Genomic DNA, 20,032 nt, shown 5'->3' on the forward strand with positions numbered 1-20,032 from the left:
TTCAGGAAATAATCAAACTCAGGGTTGAAATTAATAAATTAGAAACTAAGAAAATAGTCCAAAGAATCAACAACCCAAGAGCTGGTTCTTTGAGAAAATCAACAAGATAGACAACCTGTTAGCCAAACTAACTAAGAGGCAGAGAGAGAAAGTATCTGAATCAACAAAATCAGAAATGAAAAGGGAAACATCACAAGACACATGGAAGAAATACAAAGAATCATAAGATCCTAATTTGAAGGCATATATGCAATAAAATGTGAAAATCTAAGGGAAATGGATTATTTTCTTGATTAATTTCATTTGCCAAAATTGAGTGAAGAACAGATAATCAAGCTAAATAGTCCATTTCCCCTATAGAAATAGAATCAATCATTGATAGTCTTCCAACCAAAAAAAGCACAGGGCCAGATGGTTTCAGTTCAGAATTCTACAAGACCTTCAAGGATGTGCTAATACCAATACTCTACAAGCTACTCCAAAAGATAGAAATGGAAGAAACATTACCAAATTCATTCTATGAGGCCATAGTCACATTGATACGTAAACCTCACAAAGACCCAACAAAGAACATTTCAGACCAGTTTCTTTTATGAACACTGATGCAAAAATACTCAATAAAATACTTGCAAAATGAATACAAGAACATATCAAAGATATCATTCACCAACCAGGTAGGCTTCATTCCAGACATGCAGGGATGGTTTAATATATAGAAATCCATCAATGTAACCCACCATATAAACCAACCAAAAATTAAAAAACACATGATCTTCTCCTTAGATGCAGAGAGAGCACTTGATAAGATTCAAGACTCATTCATGTTTAAAGTTTTAGAGAGATCAGGGATACAAGGCACATTCCTCAACATAATAAAGACTATATACAGCAAACCAATAGCCAAAATTAAAATAAATTGTTATATACTTAAGGAAATTCCTCTAAAATCGGGAACAAGGCAAGGCTGCCCACTCCATGTCTCTTCAACATAGTGCTGGAAGTTCTAGCCTGAGCAATAAGACAACAAAAGGAGATCAAGGGGATCCAAATGGAAAAGGAGGAAGTCAAATTATTCCTATTGGCAGATGATATGATAGTGTACATAAGTGACCCCCAAAATTCCACCAGAGAACTCCTACAGCTGATAAACATCTTCAGCAAATTGGCTAGATACAAAATTAACTCAAAAAAAGTCAGTAGCCATCCTATATACAAATGACAATCATGCAATGAAAGAATTTCGGAAAACTACACCCTTCATGTTAGCCACAAGCAATATAAAATATTTAGGAGTTACTCTAACCAAGCAAGTGAAGGACTTGTTTGAAAAAATTTCAAAACTATGTGGAGAGATTGAAGATGACATCAGAAGATGGAATGATCTTCCTTGCTCATGGATCGAGAGAATTAATATAGTAAAAATGACTATCTTACCAAAAACAATGTATAGATTCAATGCAATTCCTATCAAAATACCTATACAATTTTTTAAAGACATTGAAAGTTCAATTTTCAACTTCATATAGAAAAACAAAAAACCCAGAATAGCTAAAACAATCTTGTACAATAAAAGTTCCTCTGGATGAATCTCCATAACAGACCTCAAGCTGTAATATAAAGCAATAGTAATTAAAACAGCATGGTACTGGCACAGAAATAGGCTGGTTGATCAGTCGAATTGAATTGAAGACCCAGATATGAATCAACAAATGGATGGTCACTTGATTTTTTACAAAGAAGCCAAATCTATTCAATGGAAATAGGATAGCATCTTCAAAAAATGTTGCTGGTCTAACTGGATGTCAAGAAATTAAACATCACTAAACCAAATAACCCAATTGAGAAATGGGGATCAGAACTAAACAGAGAATTCTTAACAGAGGAATACAGAATGACTGAGAAACACTTAAAGAAATGCTCAACATCTTTTTCAGCAGGGAAATGCAAATCAAATCAACTCTGATATTCCATCTTACACCCACCAGATTGGCTAAGATCAAAATTTCAAGTGATATCACATGCTGGCAAGTATGTGTAGAAAGAGGAACATTCCATCATTGCTGGTTGGAATGCAAACTAGTACAGCCACTTTGGAAATCTATCTGGCACTAGATCAGAAATCTGGGAATGTGACTTTCTCAAGACCCAGGTATTCCACTCCTTGGAAGATACCCAGAAGATGCTCCAGAACTCAATAAGAACTTTTGCTCAATCATATTCCTAGCAGATTTATTCATTTTATATGCTTTTTTTATTTAAATGTGGAGAGTTCTTTCATATGGAAAGAGCTAGTACAATCACATATTTGAAAGGAGAAACAACAGGGACTGAACCGGAGGGAAAGGAGGGTGTATTCACTATTCCATTTCCCATCCGAGGTAAGAGGTTCTCCAAATCATGGCTAACAAGCTGCACAGTACACCTTTAGCATCGTCTGCCCTTTCAGATATCTGGTGTAAGTGAAAAGACAGAGGAAAGGGAAAAAAAAAAGCAAAAAGAAACAAAATGACCCTCAAAAAGAAGGAACCCCCCCCAAATCATTTTCTATAAAAGTTATGAGGTCGAAAGTTGAGGGCACAGGACCCCTTTCAACAACTGAGGAGCCTTGCAGAACCTTCACAGCATTGCTTCTCCAGGATCGTGACATGCCAAAGAAGAGGCTTGGGGATGTTGCAGGTCTGAAGTGGGCAACTGGGAGCTGCAGGTGACATGCGCCTGGAAGACCGCCAGCCAGAGCTGTAGGCTTAGTGGAGAGCGCAGCTGGGCGACCGCTCACCCTGACACTGAGCTGCTCTCTTCCAAACGACCTAGCCTGCCTTAGAGCCATCTCACTTGGACAGCTCTACTTCCCACTCTTCAAAGTGTACAACAGAAGACACACCTTTGTGCCCTTGGTTGTAAAAAGATTCCCAACAGACCCTCTGACCTAGACTTGCACTGCTGGAATGTGGGCAAAATGGACCTGAAATGCAACATGCAGGTACATGGCAGAGGGGAACCCAACAGATGTGGGGGGGCAGGCTTAGCCAGAGTTCCCTCATGGCCTCTGCAGACACATGCTTGTGCCCTGGGCTCTTGAGTGTCAGTCAATCACCACTTCATCACTGACCATCTGGAAGGTGGCTCCCGAGGACAAGACAGCAAAGTTGCTTCTGACACACTATCCAAGTGTCATCTCTAGAGGAAGCAGAGCGACCGTGGCTTTGGAAATGAGCCAACTTTCCTGAATGTGTAATGCAGTCATCCTTTGCTTTCTCCTTTAAGGAATCTGAGACCCAGAAGTGCTCTGTGAATTCTGAATTTGAAAATGGTGAACTTGGGAATAAGATGTGGAAAGTAACTGTTAAGAAACTGGACTTAATGCAGCTGGCAGAAGTCTTTAGCCAATGGATGCTGCATGCTTAACATAAACCACCAGTCCCGAAGAGTCCATGGTTGCCAGACCATGGATTGCACCATCGGTGGCCCCCAACAAAGCCCCCAGCAGGAGGTGACCTCCATAGGCAAGAGTAAAAGATTCTGCCCCATCTCCATCCATCTCAGCAGTAGTAGAAAAGACAGGTGCTGGGTTTTACCTGTTCCCACCAAAAGCCATGGCACCTTGACTGACAAACCTGTGTTTTTTATCTGTGATCTGAAGATGGGGATTTGAAAGCAAAATAAGATCCCAAGTCCTATTACACTTTGAACTTGACTCTAAATATCACATGAAGAGATATTGCACCTTTTAAACATCTCTGCACTAAAACTTAGCAGCCTTATTCATAATAGCCAGATTATGGAAACAGCCTAAGTGTCCCTCTGTAGAAGAATGGATAAAGAGACTGTGGTACATTTACATTATGGAATACCACTCAGCTATTAAAAACAAGGAATTTCCTAAATTTTTGTACAAATGAACTGAACTAGAAATGATCACAATTAGTGATTTAACCCAGAAGCAGAAAGAGTCAAGTGGTATATATTCATTCATCTGGACACTAGCCCAAGGATATGTCCCATGAAAGTCTTCACTTACCAGGAAAGTGGGTCAGAGGAGAGGACATCCTATTGAGACTCTAGGTGAGAGAAGCATAGGAGAATGGGGAAATAGAGTATCCAAAGGGTCCTAGAAACCTACAAGAAGAACATTATGATGGGCAGATCTTGGCCTAGGGGTCCTGTTCAAACTATGGCACCAGCAAAGGACAATATGTGCAGTAAACTTCGAACCCCTACCAGATCTATCCAATGGACAGGATATTCTTCATAGTTCAGTGGAGAGTGGTGTATAACTTTCACACGAACTCTGATACACCATATTTGACCACCTCCCCTGGATGGGGAGGCTTGGTGACACTCAGAGTAAGGATAGCAGTTTTCCAAGAAGAGACATGATACCCTATGAGCATATACAGGGGGAGGTGTTTTCCTCCAGTCAGAGTCATAGGGGAGGGGAATAAGGGGAAAATGGGAAGGAGGAATGGGAAGAAACAAGGCATGGGATAACAATTGAGATGTAATATGAATAAATTAGTAAAAGATATTACAAATAATTCTGATGTACATGAGGCATGCACATGGAAGTCAGCCAGTTTTCACAACAGACTCGAGTGTTCAGATATATCATAAGAGGGAATTCAGATTCGCTTTGTCAGAAATTTGTTGTGGACCTTCATATGGGTAAGCTCCTTCATTAATGCCCAGTTTAAGGCTTATCCTCGTTTAAGTAATATGAATATTGATTTCTTTTCCATGAAGGTTTTGATTTATTCTCTTTTGTAAATATGTATATCTTTCTGTCTCTGTCTCTGTCTCTGTCTCTCTTTCTCTCTCTTACTTCAAAATGACTTATCTCACACTGTACAAGTTAATTGATTTATTCTACCACCAAATAAGAACTTTGGACTCACCTTATAGAGCAGTGGTAATTTTCCTAGTTTCATGAGTGCAATTTTATTTGTTGTATTTTTCAACTTTATGATCCGTCTTAAGTCATCTATAGCTCCATAACTCACATCGATGACATCAGCCTGAAAGAGGATACAATGCAAAGAAAAATAAAGCCAGATAGTGATAACAATGTCAGTTACCCAGATGTTTGCAGCAACTAAATATTCCAAGGCAACGTAACTTTAATTCTCACCCTGTCCTAATATTAGTTTTCTGATTTGACCAGTTACAATGTTGCCTCTGATCCTTGCCTTCTCCCTCCTATACAAGTTACAAATGATCATGGTTTTCCTATATTCATGTTTCATGAGTCATTTTAAAACTGTTTTGTTTAGGATGAATAATAATTATGACAGTCTCAGGTTGTAGCCTCAATAAGTCATTATTATTTAAATATTATCAAGCAGAAAATCCTGTATGTAATTAATCATCCACAACTCTTAAAGTTACTTGCATGACCATGCATCCATGACAGTAACTGATTATGTCACTCCAGCAAAACATGGCACTCTCTTCTTGAAAATATGGTACCAAAGAACTAGCCTCAATTCTACCACACCTTACTTCTACATTGTTTTCTTATAAAAATTCCCCTTTTTTCCTAGTAAGATATTTATGAATATGTGAAATCTCTGTCATCAGTCTTGGATCCTGTTATCGAATTCCTTCTTACAAGATGCTGAAGGGCTGGACCCCTAAAAGACATTCCTAGCAGGCAAGATTATTCCTTTCAGCTATGCTTTCTGCAATGGTTTTTATTAAAAATAATTGTTGTTATATGTTCTAACATTTATGTAATATAAACTGCATTCTTTCAAATTTCAAATTCAGAAATACTTAGCTCCCCATAGACAGCATGATGATCGGAGTGAGAGAAAACAGACAGAGAAATGGAGAGTGGAAATTCAGTCCTCTTAGCTAAAAGTAAGGTACTTCATGTGATGGTTCATAAACAGTGTCCTTAGATGTCACCTTTGACAAAGGATTCTGTTTAAATAAATCATAGGTATTACACACAGGTAAGAAGCAGAAAACAGTGGACACATGCCACTCCTTCATTGCATAAGACAAAATCTATGATCCAAGCCAGGCAATGGGGCACTCCCAATGGGAAACACTTCTTACTGTAAATGAAACAGTGAAATAGTCTCACCCAGAAATAACTAAAGGTCCATTTTCACCTGGATACTTTTACATTCGGTTAAGCTAACAATTAGCATTAACCATCACTTTAGCTATCACATTTACCAACATCTTCAGAACTTTTCTAATACATGAAGGCACATTTCAAATCTAACCTACTACATGAATTGTAATTTACATTTTCACAATTATATATGAACTTTCACTAGTTTTACTTCCAAGCAATCTGTGTCTACTGTTAAGAACCTCCATGATTTGTGCCTGTAGTGTGTGTGTTTAATATTAGTGTGAATATGTGTTTATGTGCATATATATGTGCATGTTATATGTTTGTGCACAGTTTCAATTTCTATTATTAGGGAATTCTTGTTGTAAGGCACATAGCATAACATTTTACCCAATTTTTCTACATACATTGTTCCTGAGTGTTATAATTAAATAATTATGAAATATCAGAGAAGTTAAGTTATAGCTTCAATTGAATTTGTTAAGAAACTTAATTGTTAATACATTTCTGTCAGAATTTTTTTTTTATTTCTTGTTTTTTAATTTTGTTTTTTTCTAGAAAGTGTTTCTCTGTGTTAGCCTTAGCTGTCCTGGAGTTGCTTTGTAGACCAGGCTGGCCTTGAACTCACAGCAATGCTCCTGCCTCTGCCTCCTGAGTGCTGAGATTAAAGGCATGTACCATCACACCTGGATTTTGAATTTTTTTACTATAATTTTCTTCCTATTAAAATACATTAAATCAGTGCCTTTAACTTTTGAATTTATGGATGCCATTGTCATATAAATAACTGTTATGATATTAAAATCCTATTTAAATAAAAGATCAGTTAATATTAATAATTTCACTGCAAAAAGAAAAAAAATTATACATTTTTACTTCAAATTAGTAAGTTGTAGGTTAATTCTTTGAGAATGAGTAACAACACCAAAAAATAGACATTACTCTACTGGTCATATCAATGAACATATTTGTCATATGTAGAAATGGTTAAAGGAAAACTCAAAGCTTTTAGTGGAGAAAGATCAGTATTCTGGAAATATGTTCATATATATATATACATATATCAGGAATATATGATAATTACAAAAATGTCAATTGTAAAAATATTATTATTGGATATTATTATATAATATTCCTTAAATAATCAATGAAAAGTTAAGTCAGTTTTTCACTTACCTCATATAAATTATATGTCAATAGATTGAAGATTTGGGCATATAAGAGGTTTTATTCTCACAATAATTTTTGTCAGCTCAGACAAATCTGTTTATCTTACGTGCATTGAGAGTATCTCCAAAATACAAATAATTACAGTAGTCTTAGTTTTCTGATCACTAAGGAGGGGATGGTAAATGATCTTTTGAAGATTTCTTTGATCATGACCTTTGCTAAAAGTCCTATTTACTTAGATAAAACAGAAAATCATAATCGCAAAACAGTGTAGAATCAGTTGATGTGTAAATCAGTATACAATGTTATATTAAAATGCCAAGCTGTTCCTTTCCATGTGTGATTATTGTCACAATGACTGTCTTCTGACTGCATTTTTTCTGTCATGTTGTAAACTTATACACTAGGCCATCTGAAACACAGTATTTAGTTCATGTTGCAAACTAGAGATGCAATCAAACCTTACATTTCTATATTGAATGAAGAACAAAGAACATAAGACAATAACCACAACAACAACTGAAAAGCAATAACAAATTATTCCATGTTAAAATGAAATAAGTTTACTATGTTGATAACATTGGGAGACATAGAAATGGTTGGGGTTTCTGCTAATACATTTAAGTAGAAGGAATCAGCAATGAGATACTAGCTAAGCTTAAGATTGAAACATCATGGAATGACACTGCTTATAACAGGATTTCCATGATTTTTAGTGGAATTTACAGAAACAAAGATAGTTATTAAATAAGAGCCTTAAAATTTTTAAAGCAAGTCTTCTTGTATAATAAGTATTATACAATATTAACATAAAAACCATTTTATGAATGATATTGTGTACTAACTACTTGCTAAATGTGTTTCAATTTATTGTGAAAAAATATTTTTCTTGAAGTGTAAAGCATTAGAGTTGTTAATCAGATATTCTTTCGAACAATAAAAATAACCAAAAATATTTGATAAATCCATGTTCCAGGAACACATTATACAACACCCATCTCTGTAGGCATAAGATTATTATGTAATTCAAGTGCTGATGCTGAGTGCCATGTATAAATAATATAAAAGAGCCTCAATTATTTGTGTGACAGCCAAGTTAAGAGATACTGAAAAACAAATATAGCTATGTAAAAATAACCTTAACACTTGTTAGATAGCAATCCAATATTGACACCACACCATGATTAAAGTGAGGGTAAGATCAAGGAAAGAATCTGTCTATGCTCTGTTCCTGGAGTGCAGGAGCAACACGAACTCCTGAGTGTCATCTCCTGGAAGCCAGTTCATCAAGGAAGCTTGTTAACAACTGGATTCCACTGAAGAGAAGTTAATGATGCTGTCTGATTAAACATGACTAGTTGGTGGAGGGAAAGCTCTCTTTAAATTACATTTTCCTGGGGGCTAGGGAAGAGTACATGAGGTATACAGCTGAGGTCCTGAGTTTAGGTCTACAGTAGACACCCAAAAAGCTTGACAATGATACCTTTTCTGTAACCTCAGTGCTGAGGACAGACACAAGATAAGCCCTTAGCACTGTGTAACCAAAGGTAAATGAATACATGAGCTCTCAGTTCATTGAGAGACCCCACATTGAAAAATAAGATGACAAGTACTAGAAGACAATTGACATCAGTCTGTGTCCTCCACACAGGTATGCTATGACAAGAGCACTCCTCCTACACAGACATTTATAACACCCTCTACCCCACACACACATAAAGTAAAATAATTTACAAGTGTATCTTGTTCTGTATCAGTCCTATCAAAATAGCATTTCTAATAACTGCTTGTCCTAGTGTATTCCATTGGTATCACACACATCTGCAGCCTCCGTACCCGAAACAATAACAGTTTACTTCCCACCTGTTGCTCAGGCTGACATAAAAATATCAAAATGCCTATAAAATCTGCCTTTGTTGAGTGATTTCTTTCTTGCTTCACTCTCTACATGAGAGAAAGAAACGTTCTTGCTCTCATAAAACATTGAAGATCCTCCCACAAGGGCATTTAGTTACATAAAAACAGTTCCCACCACCATGCATTACTTTGACCCTAACATTATTCCAGAAACCATATGGAAACCCAGTCATATTAAAGAACTGGCCTTGACACATCGATGGTGTGTTCTAGGCAGCTAACCGAATACACTGCAGAGACCTAGAAGACATTTCTTATGCACTCTGAGCTAAGTGCTCAATCTCTTAAGATGTAGGCAAGGGGAAGACAAATGTTGATTAGAAGTGCAGCAGACAGCACATCAGGGGAGCAGGAAGTGTGTGATAGCCAGAGGATCATGACTCATGCTGCTAGATAGTGTCTTCCAGCTGTGGTAGAGATGCTGCACACAGGACACATAAACGGCTTGATACAATTGCACCCATCAACCTGCTAATGCCGTGGGGACATTTTTTTCAAGGCTCTATTTTTAAATGAAGAAATTGGGGCAACCATTGTTGGCTGAGTGGATGAACCCATTTTCTCCAGGGATTGAGAGGTTATCTAACCCCAAGTATTGAGCTCATGTACACATGAGCAACACTGAATGGATTATGTAGACTCTGTGTGTGTGTGTGTGTGTGTGTGTGTGTGTGTGTGTGTGTGTGTGTGCATTAAATCAGTAATAATTATAGGAATGAATATCATGAACTTGAGAGGGAGTTGGGGGAACATTGGAATAAGTAAAGAGAGGAAAGAGGGTTAAAGTGATATAATGAAATTTGATGACAAAATGAAATTATCAAAAATAATTTACAAAAATAAAGCAAAATAGCTTATAAAATATTTTTATTTACTGAAGAAGCACTATGTTTTTAAAATGTAATATTTTAGTTTATAATTTTAAAGATGATAATGATGATGATGTGTGCAAGTGCATGTGTGTTTGTATATGCACGTTTCTCTCTCTCTCTGTGTGTGTGTGTGTGTGTGTGTGTATGTAAGTGAGCACACATTTGGCACAAAAATATGTCATGGTTAACCTTTCTGCATTGCCAAATAAAATATCTTATGGGGGATTTTTTGAGCCTTCAAGTTAAAGTATATTATATTCTTTATTCATTATTTCAAAGTCATTTCTTTGATAATTATTAATATTTGTAATGCTTAACAGAAGGTTGGAAGATGATGTTCACACAGCATGATTAAGATAATAAATCAGAATTTTCAAAATCTTGAAAAGAAGTTTTGATGTTTTCTTAACTCCTCATTTAAATGTGCCTACTTTCTGCCAAATAACAGTGCTCAATGTTGATTGAATATTTTCCATGCACCAGGCAGTTTATATGGTTTTAAGACTTCTACTGCACAACAATCATTTAGGTAACTGTGATTTTTTTCCTCTGCCATGAACTAGGTCAGTAAGGTTTAAGATACTCAATGATTCCTCATTTGTGCAGCTGATAAAATAGACTCTTGAGTTCTGCTGTCTGCAGAGCAGTGGTAATAAATATGACAATAACAATATATCTTAAGCACAATCAATGTGTTGTTGAAAATATTTTCCATAAAAATTGCACTATGTAGATTGTCTCCAGGGAAAAATTAAAAATTTACAGAAGGGAATCAAAACTCATACCTAAAATTTATGAGTCTATGAACAAATCCCCTGCCTCAAAAGCAGAACATGTCAGAACGAAAATGTATTAAACATTAATTGTGCTCTTTTTGGGGGATCTGGGTAGGTCTAGTTTCAAATAAGACACAGGACTGATTTCATAGGAATTAGAGAAAAAAACATATATTCTGTATGAAAAATTAATTACATATGGCTAGACTTCATAACCAGCTTCTCTATTCCTGTAGTGATACTACTGTTGCTATTTTTATTTTAATGAAACTTAAACATCTTTTTATTCACTGATGCTAAACACGCACATTCTAATTTTTTACATATCTAACTTAATGTGTATTTTGCATCTGACAAAGTAACTCTTCTTAGGACCCCATGAATGACCCACCTATCATTATCACAGGGCAACAATGTCACCTTTATAGTACACAATAAATCACACAGAGTTCTTAAAGCACACCATACATCATGCTGGCAATAAGTGGGTTTTCAGACTAGATATGAGATATCACAAGTGCTCTTTAGATGGTTACAAGAAAACACGAATTGGAAGTTTGCTTATACAAAACAGGTCTATCATGAACGGACATGACAGCTCTTCAAAGTAAAGGGGAACTCCTCCTCTGCAAATAACCTTGTCAAAAGCAAAAGTTGTCGGGAGCTTGGCTGGCAGTCAAAAGAGAATAATTTAAAAACTTGTTAATGGTTCTGCCTCATAGAAATTTATGAACACAGAATGTACTCAAAATCAGAAAAAAGTTATGCCTGAATCTGCAGCAGAAGCTACTCAAGACTGATTGAAATTGAGGAATGGTCAGAGATATATGAAATTTGCCATTTCCCCACTCCCTACTCTGTGATTTTTCAATGTAAGAGCAACCCCTTCAAACATAGATGTGACATGTATATGCACATGTTCTGTATGTGTGTCCAATAGTCAGCTAGAATGGTTTTACTTTTGAACATCTTGGCCTCATTATTTGAGTTTGAAGAATGTCAAGTCACAGATACATACTTCCCTCATGTATCTATTTACATACTGCATGAAATTTATTAGTTTTAATTATGAAAATACTTATTACCAATGTTTTCACCTAAGTCACAACATGACTCATGTCTTTTCACATTCAAGTCTTAAAATGGGACGTTTTTGTATTTGTTTTTTATCAGTGACTATATTTAGTACATCAGCAACCTCTTCAGTTGAAGTTAAATATTTCAAAGAAGTACATTTCTCCATCTGATCTTGTCTTCAGTTTTTCTTTTTTTAATAATTGGCTTCTTATTCTTTTAAAGATGCCTTTACTAAAATTGGCAACTTAAATACATTTAAAGTGATAAACTTGTCACAAGTTAACTTCACAGACTTTGGTGAAATTATATAAATATTTGGGAAAGCTTAATTTACTATATGAAACAAAATATTTAACACATATTACTGATAAGTATATACAAAACTCTGAGATGGCTGGATTCAGGTCTCTGGAATTCATTGTCTAACATTATTCGAGTCTTCATAGAGGGCCAGGTTAAGGGAAGAGGACTTTTCAATATCACCATGATCAGGAAATCATCAGTATTTGCTAGGAGAAATTGAATTTATTTCTTTTCTTTTCCTCTTTCTTTCTTTTTTCTTTTTCTTTCCTTTCCTTTTCTTTTTTTTTTCTTTTTGGTGGTGATGGGGATGGAAGATTGGGGTTATCTGAATGTGCTTGAGCCAAATAGAATAAAGGCAAAGAGGGAGAAACAAGTGGTGCTTGTGAGCGTTTGAATTCTAAGACAAAACAGAATAATCTCTCACATTGGCTTAAGTTCAGGATTTTGAATCAAAGCAAGGGTGCTGACAATTCAATTGTGTTTTCATTGATATAAAAATGTGTTTCCCTAATCAATAGGAATGTATGTATTATCAAATCAAACTGTGAGTTCTATCCTAAAATATTGCATACATATAACATTATTAAATCTAATTAGTAGTAAAACATTTCAATTTTGTGCTCGTTATATGTAATTCTGCTAAAAGTCAAAATGAGAAATAGTAGAGAATAGGAGCTTGATGAACTCCTAGTACATATGCACTCTCCACAAACTTATTCACCACAGCCACCAAAATGTATGATGCAATATAAGAAACATTGGTTATTCTATTTTTATGTAATTTTATATAGCAGCTTTGAGTTGCTTAAATGTTCCTTGTTTTGCTTATTGTTAATTTTAAAGATTTTAAATATACAAGCAAACAATAGGAATATTTTACAATTACACCAGTAATCAATTAGAGAATTAATTATTTAAAAATGACTAACTATATCTGATAAAATTATACTTTCAATTGAAACAGAACAACTGCTATAAAAAGAACTACTCCATTATATCTAACTTGCATGCTGTGTGAATTTTGGGTCTTACTTTTTTTCACAGGATTCACATAAATTAGTTATTTTCCTTTTCATCGTGGTCCTCAAAAGGATCAGGAGTGATACTTTCCACAACACTAAGAAGCTCAGCATCTTGTAAGAGGTGGGCAGAGTGGGCAACTACAACATGTGCTTTAAATCATTCACATTGCTCTAGAAGCTTTACTCTTACCCAGGATGCCAAAAAACTAACAAACAAGTCTAGCTAACCTGAAAGGTGGAGGAATAATCCACACCTGGCTCCCCTTCACACATTCCGCTGTGAATGCAGGCACGCTGCACGTCAAATCCTAAATGTGTGAATAATCACATCAATTTTCCTCTTCATTTCTTATGTGCATAAACAATCTCAATATGCAATCCTTGCCATTTCTCTTCTCTCCCTACATATCAATATATTCAAGTTCACCTCTTCAAAACCATAAATGAGTTTCTCTTGAAATATATGGGCTGAGGAAATGTGAATAACGCAGTTGCACCTTCAACACCTTGGAATTAAATTCTTCTAACATGTTTTCACTTTCAAAGGTTGACACGTAAAGATTCAGGCACTTCCCTCCTATCTTCCTTGCTTGCTGGCATTGCTACACAGGATATATTTAATGGCTACTTTTGTATGGTGCATCTTGCCAGTTAGTTCAATTTAGATGAAAGCTGTTGTTTTCTAATTCCATTTCACTGGAAATGACAGAGACAAATGGTCAAATTACCTGGAGAGTTCCTTTGGCAGAGTAGGCTGCATATGAGGAGAGCAAATCTTGGCTATGGTCTTTTCTGGCTTCTTCCCTGCAAGGTTGGCCATCAGGATAAAAGCACTGGCCAGTACTGCTCACAGTGATGGTGCCTGGAGAGGACCCGGGGAAATCCAGCAACACTGAATAGTTTATAAGCTGTGTATCTTCCAAGCCCAATGCAGTCCACTGAGTCTTAATATTCTTTGAAATTTCCATGTCATCTTCACTTCCATAGAATTGTATCAAATTTCTGAAAAATGTTAAAAGCACAATTTAGAAAATACAGCAATTCTTTACAAGTTTGAGATGTGACTGTTCATATGTGAGCAATTATTTATAGACTTCCTGGGATGTTGAAGGATACATGTGACAAGATCTGACCTTAAAAGATTTACAGAGTGGTGGCGCTGAAGTGCAGGGAGGGGAATCATAACACGTCAAACCAGGACAAATTTATTTCTTCAATTAGAACTATAAAGAGTGAAGAATGCCAACTACGGCTTTTATGACAATCAGTTCCCAAACTAATTATTAAGTTTATTGAGATAGTGTTCACTGTGGCCAATATGATTCCATATAAAAGTATTGAATAACCTATAACTACTCCTATTTAAAATAGCAGAATGTCTCACTATAATTTTCATTCTATATTACATGAGGCTATTAGAAAAATAATATTCAAAAATGTCACTGTCTAGTTTGGTTATGAAATATTGGAGTATGGATAAAATGGCAAGTTATATATGCACATAACAGACATAAGAATTTAATGAAGCAATTTAATCTATTTCTCCTTTTGTGATTGAAATTAAAAAATGTCTTTTATTATTTTTTTCATTTTCCTAAGTGTTGCTCATACATTGCTTTTTTCTTATGAATATTTACATAGAACTGTTTATTAAGCAATTGCAAAGGAGGGCAAGAAGGTGACATAATGTATAAAACTCGTAGAAACTACAGTTAGGTCTCTTGGCATAGCTTAAGATGGTCTGCAGAGATGATACCATAAGAAAGCATAAAGAAATCTGTTGATATGTATTTTGTGTGTGTGGGGGGCATTTATATGTGTGAGTGCATATGTGTATGTCTGGAACAGGTATGTATGGAGAGAGAGAAAGAGAGAGAGAGAGAGAGAGAGAGAGAGAGAGAGAGAGAGAGAGAGAGAGAGAGAGAGAGAGAGTGTTAAGGTCTGAAAAGGTTATGAGATGTCTGTCTTAGATAATGACTGCTTTTTGAGAGTTGTGCTGACTCTACTCAGTCTCTTGCTGAACACTGAGCTCTCTGATTATGGTTAATATCACTAAGTAGTCTGCACCTAAGGATGACCTGTCTTAGCCTCCTGAGTGCTGGACCTGTCTGAGCCATCAGAACAGTTGCACTAGCATTCTGTACTCAGCTTCACAGTGATGTCATTTCCATTATTACTTCATAATGTCTTACATGACAGCATACAGCATGTCCTACTTCTTCCTCTACATGAACATCTTACCACTTCCTTCCCTCTCCCACAAGGAATGTTGAAGGTTGGATTAAAGATGCCCTGACAGGTCATGTGTATGAGCACTTGTTTCTTAGAGATGAAGGAGACTAAGATAATTCAGGAATTTGGTTCTCAGATGGACAACTAGGACATTAATGGTGGTTCTTGGAAGGGTATCAATCCACACTGCTTGCAGCCTAGCATTCTGTTTCATTATTGAACAAGAGATATGAATAAACTATGAATAAAGCTCTGTGCCATAGAATGGGCTCTTTGTGTCACCATGTCTTCCCTAACTCAACAGACTATATTCTCTGAAATTTTGAATTAAGATTAGCTTTGACTTTGAGTTTCTTCTGTCATACATTTAATAACAGGTAGGAAAAAATAGTTGCATTGCCATTAAAATAAGCCTTTAGTTCCTATGCCTGAGTTTTGGTTGGCTATACATGGAGACTATATGTCTGGTTGAGGGGCTATACCATGTTCATATTAGATGACATCAGTTTTTAATATTACTGCTGACTGTGTAGCTTAGTGCCCTATAGAGATAATGAATATCTTGTATATTATATGGATGCAACACTTGTCAATGAAATCCTATGGCCTATAGCAATGTGTAGAATAGAAGATGGGACATGTAGCAAGCAGAAAAGATTCGGAGATAGAGCCAGGCACAAGAGAGTCATCCAGTCACATGTGAGAAGTGCAGATGCATGGTATCTTAGAAGAGGCAACCAGTCAAGTGGCAGAATGTAGATTAGTATAAATGGGGTATTTTACATTATAAGCTAGTCAGAGAAGGGTTTAGCTGCATGGCCTAAGTATTTGTAAATATATGTTCAGTCTTGTGAATCATTATTCCAGGACCTTTTGGTTGGGAAGAAAACCCCTCACAATAGTCCCCTCAAATGGATACTCTGAAATACTATGGCTGCAAATGATAAGGAGGGAGTTTAGCTAGGAGTGCTTAGATCACAAGGGGAAATTACTCATCAATCCAATTAGCTCATGCATAAAAGAGGCCAGACAGAGAGCTAGACATTTTCGAAAATGCATGAGACCGAGCCAGAAGAGCTTTCTGTGAGGAAACAACTCCATCACAATGATTGCAGACACTTAGATTATATAATTCTTAGCTCTAAAACTACAAAAATTAATTTATGGTGCTTGTAAATTGTCTATTCTAAGTTATTTTCTAATATCCACTTGAAGAACTATGATTATTAACAAATTTCTGGTGACTATGAAGGTGTATAATCTACTCACCTTAACTACTGCTAACACAGAGTAATACTAATTATTTTTCCACCAGTCAATTCTTGCAAAAGTTCATTATAAAATGTCCCTTCATATTTACATTTTACTAAATATTATATCATGATCAAATGGATATTTTGTTATCTCATCTCTTATCATTCTAAATTTTATTTTAGTTTTTAATTATTATTTAGAGGTGACCTTCAGAAAATATTTAATGAAACAATAATAAAAAGCAATGGTAATTCTTTGTATAAACAGATTGAAAAGTTTCTCCTCTTCCCCTGTTGCTCAGAGTTCTTTGAAGAAGTATAGTATTTTATAACATATTCTGATATGTCTATTAAAACAATCTTATGATCCATTAAAAAATAACAGTGTACACAAAAAGAATTTATCTCATATAAAATAAAAGTCTACTATTAATAGGATACAATAGATATTTTAGATATTTTGTAGTTTATTTTGCCATCATATTGATTATGATTTACACATCTAATTTAAAAAGCAATGTAAAGTAAGTAGGCAGTATTTCTACCAAGAAAATTTTCTGTTTAATTCTGGAAAGAAATTATATAAACCTCATAGATAGGAGGTATTTTCTTTTGATTCCTTCTCTAAGGGAGATCAAATAAGATTAGAATATTTGAAGAACATTATCTTTAAACTAAAAATGGTCTGTAATTGATGTCTTATTATGGGGGAACTATGACCTGCTTGATCAATACCTTTAATACTATATGCCTTTTTTGTTTTCTCTTTGAACCATAGGCCTTTCATCACTATGTTCCACTTGCTATTAAGTCAAAATTTCTACGTTTTGGCACATCACTTGCACAGTACCTTTTTCCTACTTTTGGTTCCCTACTTATTTCCTTTTACTGATTTGTCAGTTCAACATAACAGTCTTTTAAAATAACTTCAAACCCCTACCCACATCTAGGCAATGGACAGGACATTCTCCACAGTTGAGTGGAGAGTGGGGTCTGACTTTCACAGGAACTCTGGTGCCCCATATTTGACCAAGTCCCCTGGAAGGGTAGTCCTGATGGCACTCAGAAGAAGGATAGCAGGCTACCAAGAAGAGACTTGATACCCTATGTGCATATAAAGGGGGAGGAGGTCCCTCTCAGTCACAGTCATAGGGGAGGGGAGTAAGGGGAAAATGGGAAGGAGGGATGAATGGGAGGATACAAGGAATGGGATAACAATTGAGATGTAATATGAATAAATTAATAAAATATATTAAAATAAATAAATAAAATAAATTCATTGTAACATGTATTCATATGAATACATGTTTGTATGAATCACGTTTGTATTTTTAGAATATCAGTTTCGAAACACTATCCCAGTAGGGCCAAAAAGATCTCTCAGAGTGAAAGAACCCATGCTACCACATCTAATGACTTGAGTTTTATCCCCAGGCCCATAAGGGAGATGGAAAGAACAGAGTCTTACAAATTGTTATCTGAACTCAATTTATGAACTATTGAAATAGCACACATGCACACACACAAACACACAATAATAACATTTAGAAAATACTACATTAGGCAAACATGCAATATATTGACTATCTGCCAATAAAAATATGTGTTCTTCAATAATTCACTGCTCTTTCACATCTGAGGAGAAGAACTGGAAGAAGCAGTAAGATTATGACTTAAGATGTTCTTTTCATATTTATTGTGTAGATATTTGCTAAGAATTTTTAAGTGTCATTCTTTGTCCTATTATTTTATCCATTAGAGTTTAAATCATTTAAATCTGCTATACTATACTTGTATGCTGAATTCAATAAAAGAGCATCTTGGAGCAAACTATACAGTACTAATTCATAAACAAAAACCAGGAATCCTCAAAGGTGCTGGCAAAGTTTATGCATGCACGTAATTATAGGGTTTGCCAGTCTAGCAGAAAGGGCTGGTTTGGGTTCAGTGACAGACCATGTTTCAAAACTTAAGTTGGAATAAGATAGGAGAAAACACTGAAAAGCAGCCATTAGCATCTACATGCATCAGCACACAAGGACACACACACACACACACACACACACACACACACACACACACACACAAACTTATAGAGCATAACATTCCAAATAGCCCAGCTCTTCATGCTTGTCTTGTTTTAAAGTTGTCCTATTTCTTCCTTGTGTTTTACATTTCTCATCTTTTCTTTCTCCTTGTTTCTCCAAGGCCCAGGTCTGAAGAGTGTGGTGTTTTTAGCAATAGGGTCTTTGCCTCAAGTTCTAGGAGGCTGTTTAGAGACATGGAAATAGCATATGTTGTTTGGGAAATCTCTTAGTCTTCTTGAACAACAACCTGAAAGGGACCTTCTTACAGGAGGAGGTACTGGAATTATTGTTAAACAGTGGAAAGAGGATACCACTTTCAGCTCACATACAAAACTTCGCTTAAATCATTTACATATGGAGAAACATTTATATATATTTAAGTACAAAGAATAAAATATTTCCCAATGGCTTTTTCAACCATCCTTAGTGCTATCATTTACTCCTTCCTCCATTCTCTTCCCTGTCTTCTCTCCAAATATAGTATCCCAATGGCTTTCCTGTTACCCCTACATAGTACCTGTGCCACAATATCCTCCTTGCTAGAGTCTCCAATATACAACACACGTGTCATGGTCCCTTTTTACTTTCTTGTTTCTGTGTTTACTACAGGTTATGTACTCTCATATAAAGAGTTGAAGCTAAGATCCTCAAATAAGAAAGAATATTTAGCCTTTGTCTTTGGGTTTTGGAATTACTCTCACACTATAATGTCTTTCTGTGAGCTATACTCCTTTGTTTTGCAGAGTGGGTCTAAGCCTCATAGTATCACTAGATACTGTGCAAACTACCCAGGAATAGGAACAATATAAACAGCCCATGCTTTTGTAAAGTTTATGACCTACTGCAATAACTGGACCATCAACATGTCCACAAGGGCAACTCCATTTTTCCCAGACAGCATGGTGGGATGAATGTGTTTCTTCTGTGGAAGAATATGATCATTGTTGGCTTCCTGGTGGAAACAGAAGAAACTCGGAGTTCTAGTCCTCAGGAACCACTAGGCACACGAAGCAAGGTCCATTAAAAAATCTGACCTCACTGGGGGTGTAAAAAAGAGTTTTTCCACCATGTTACAGCTAACATTAACAGAACTCAGAGTCTGGAAGCCGAAGTGGCAGTGATACTGCAGTGTTACAGCCCATATTTTAAAACACCATCTTAAGAGCAGAGGGTGTGGGCGTATGCCTGTCCCTGACCTGGCGACTGTAAGAATGCAGGCTCTGGGGTTGTTTCAAGCAGTG

General features: G+C 35.9%; 1 protein-coding gene across 6 annotated transcripts in view; it reads right to left on the reverse strand.

The window, feature by feature from the left end:
• Nucleotides 1-20,032, reverse strand: part of NAALADL2 (N-acetylated alpha-linked acidic dipeptidase like 2) — a 1,351,869-nt gene that overhangs the window by 587,107 nt on the left and 744,730 nt on the right. For all 6 annotated transcript variants that reach the window (XM_084769006.1, XM_084769005.1, XM_084769007.1 and 3 more), the window contains 2 exons: nt 13,948-14,221; nt 4,893-5,012 (listed from right to left, as the gene is read on the reverse strand). In XM_084769006.1, the coding sequence (XP_084625132.1) occupies nt 4,893-5,012; nt 13,948-14,221 (394 nt within the window). The remainder of the gene's footprint in view (nt 1-4,892; nt 5,013-13,947; nt 14,222-20,032) is intronic.

This window comes from Acomys minous, assembly GCF_964271855.1.
Source record: "Acomys minous genome assembly, chromosome: 19".
In the NCBI taxonomy this organism is placed as follows: Eukaryota; Metazoa; Chordata; class Mammalia; order Rodentia; family Muridae; genus Acomys; species Acomys minous.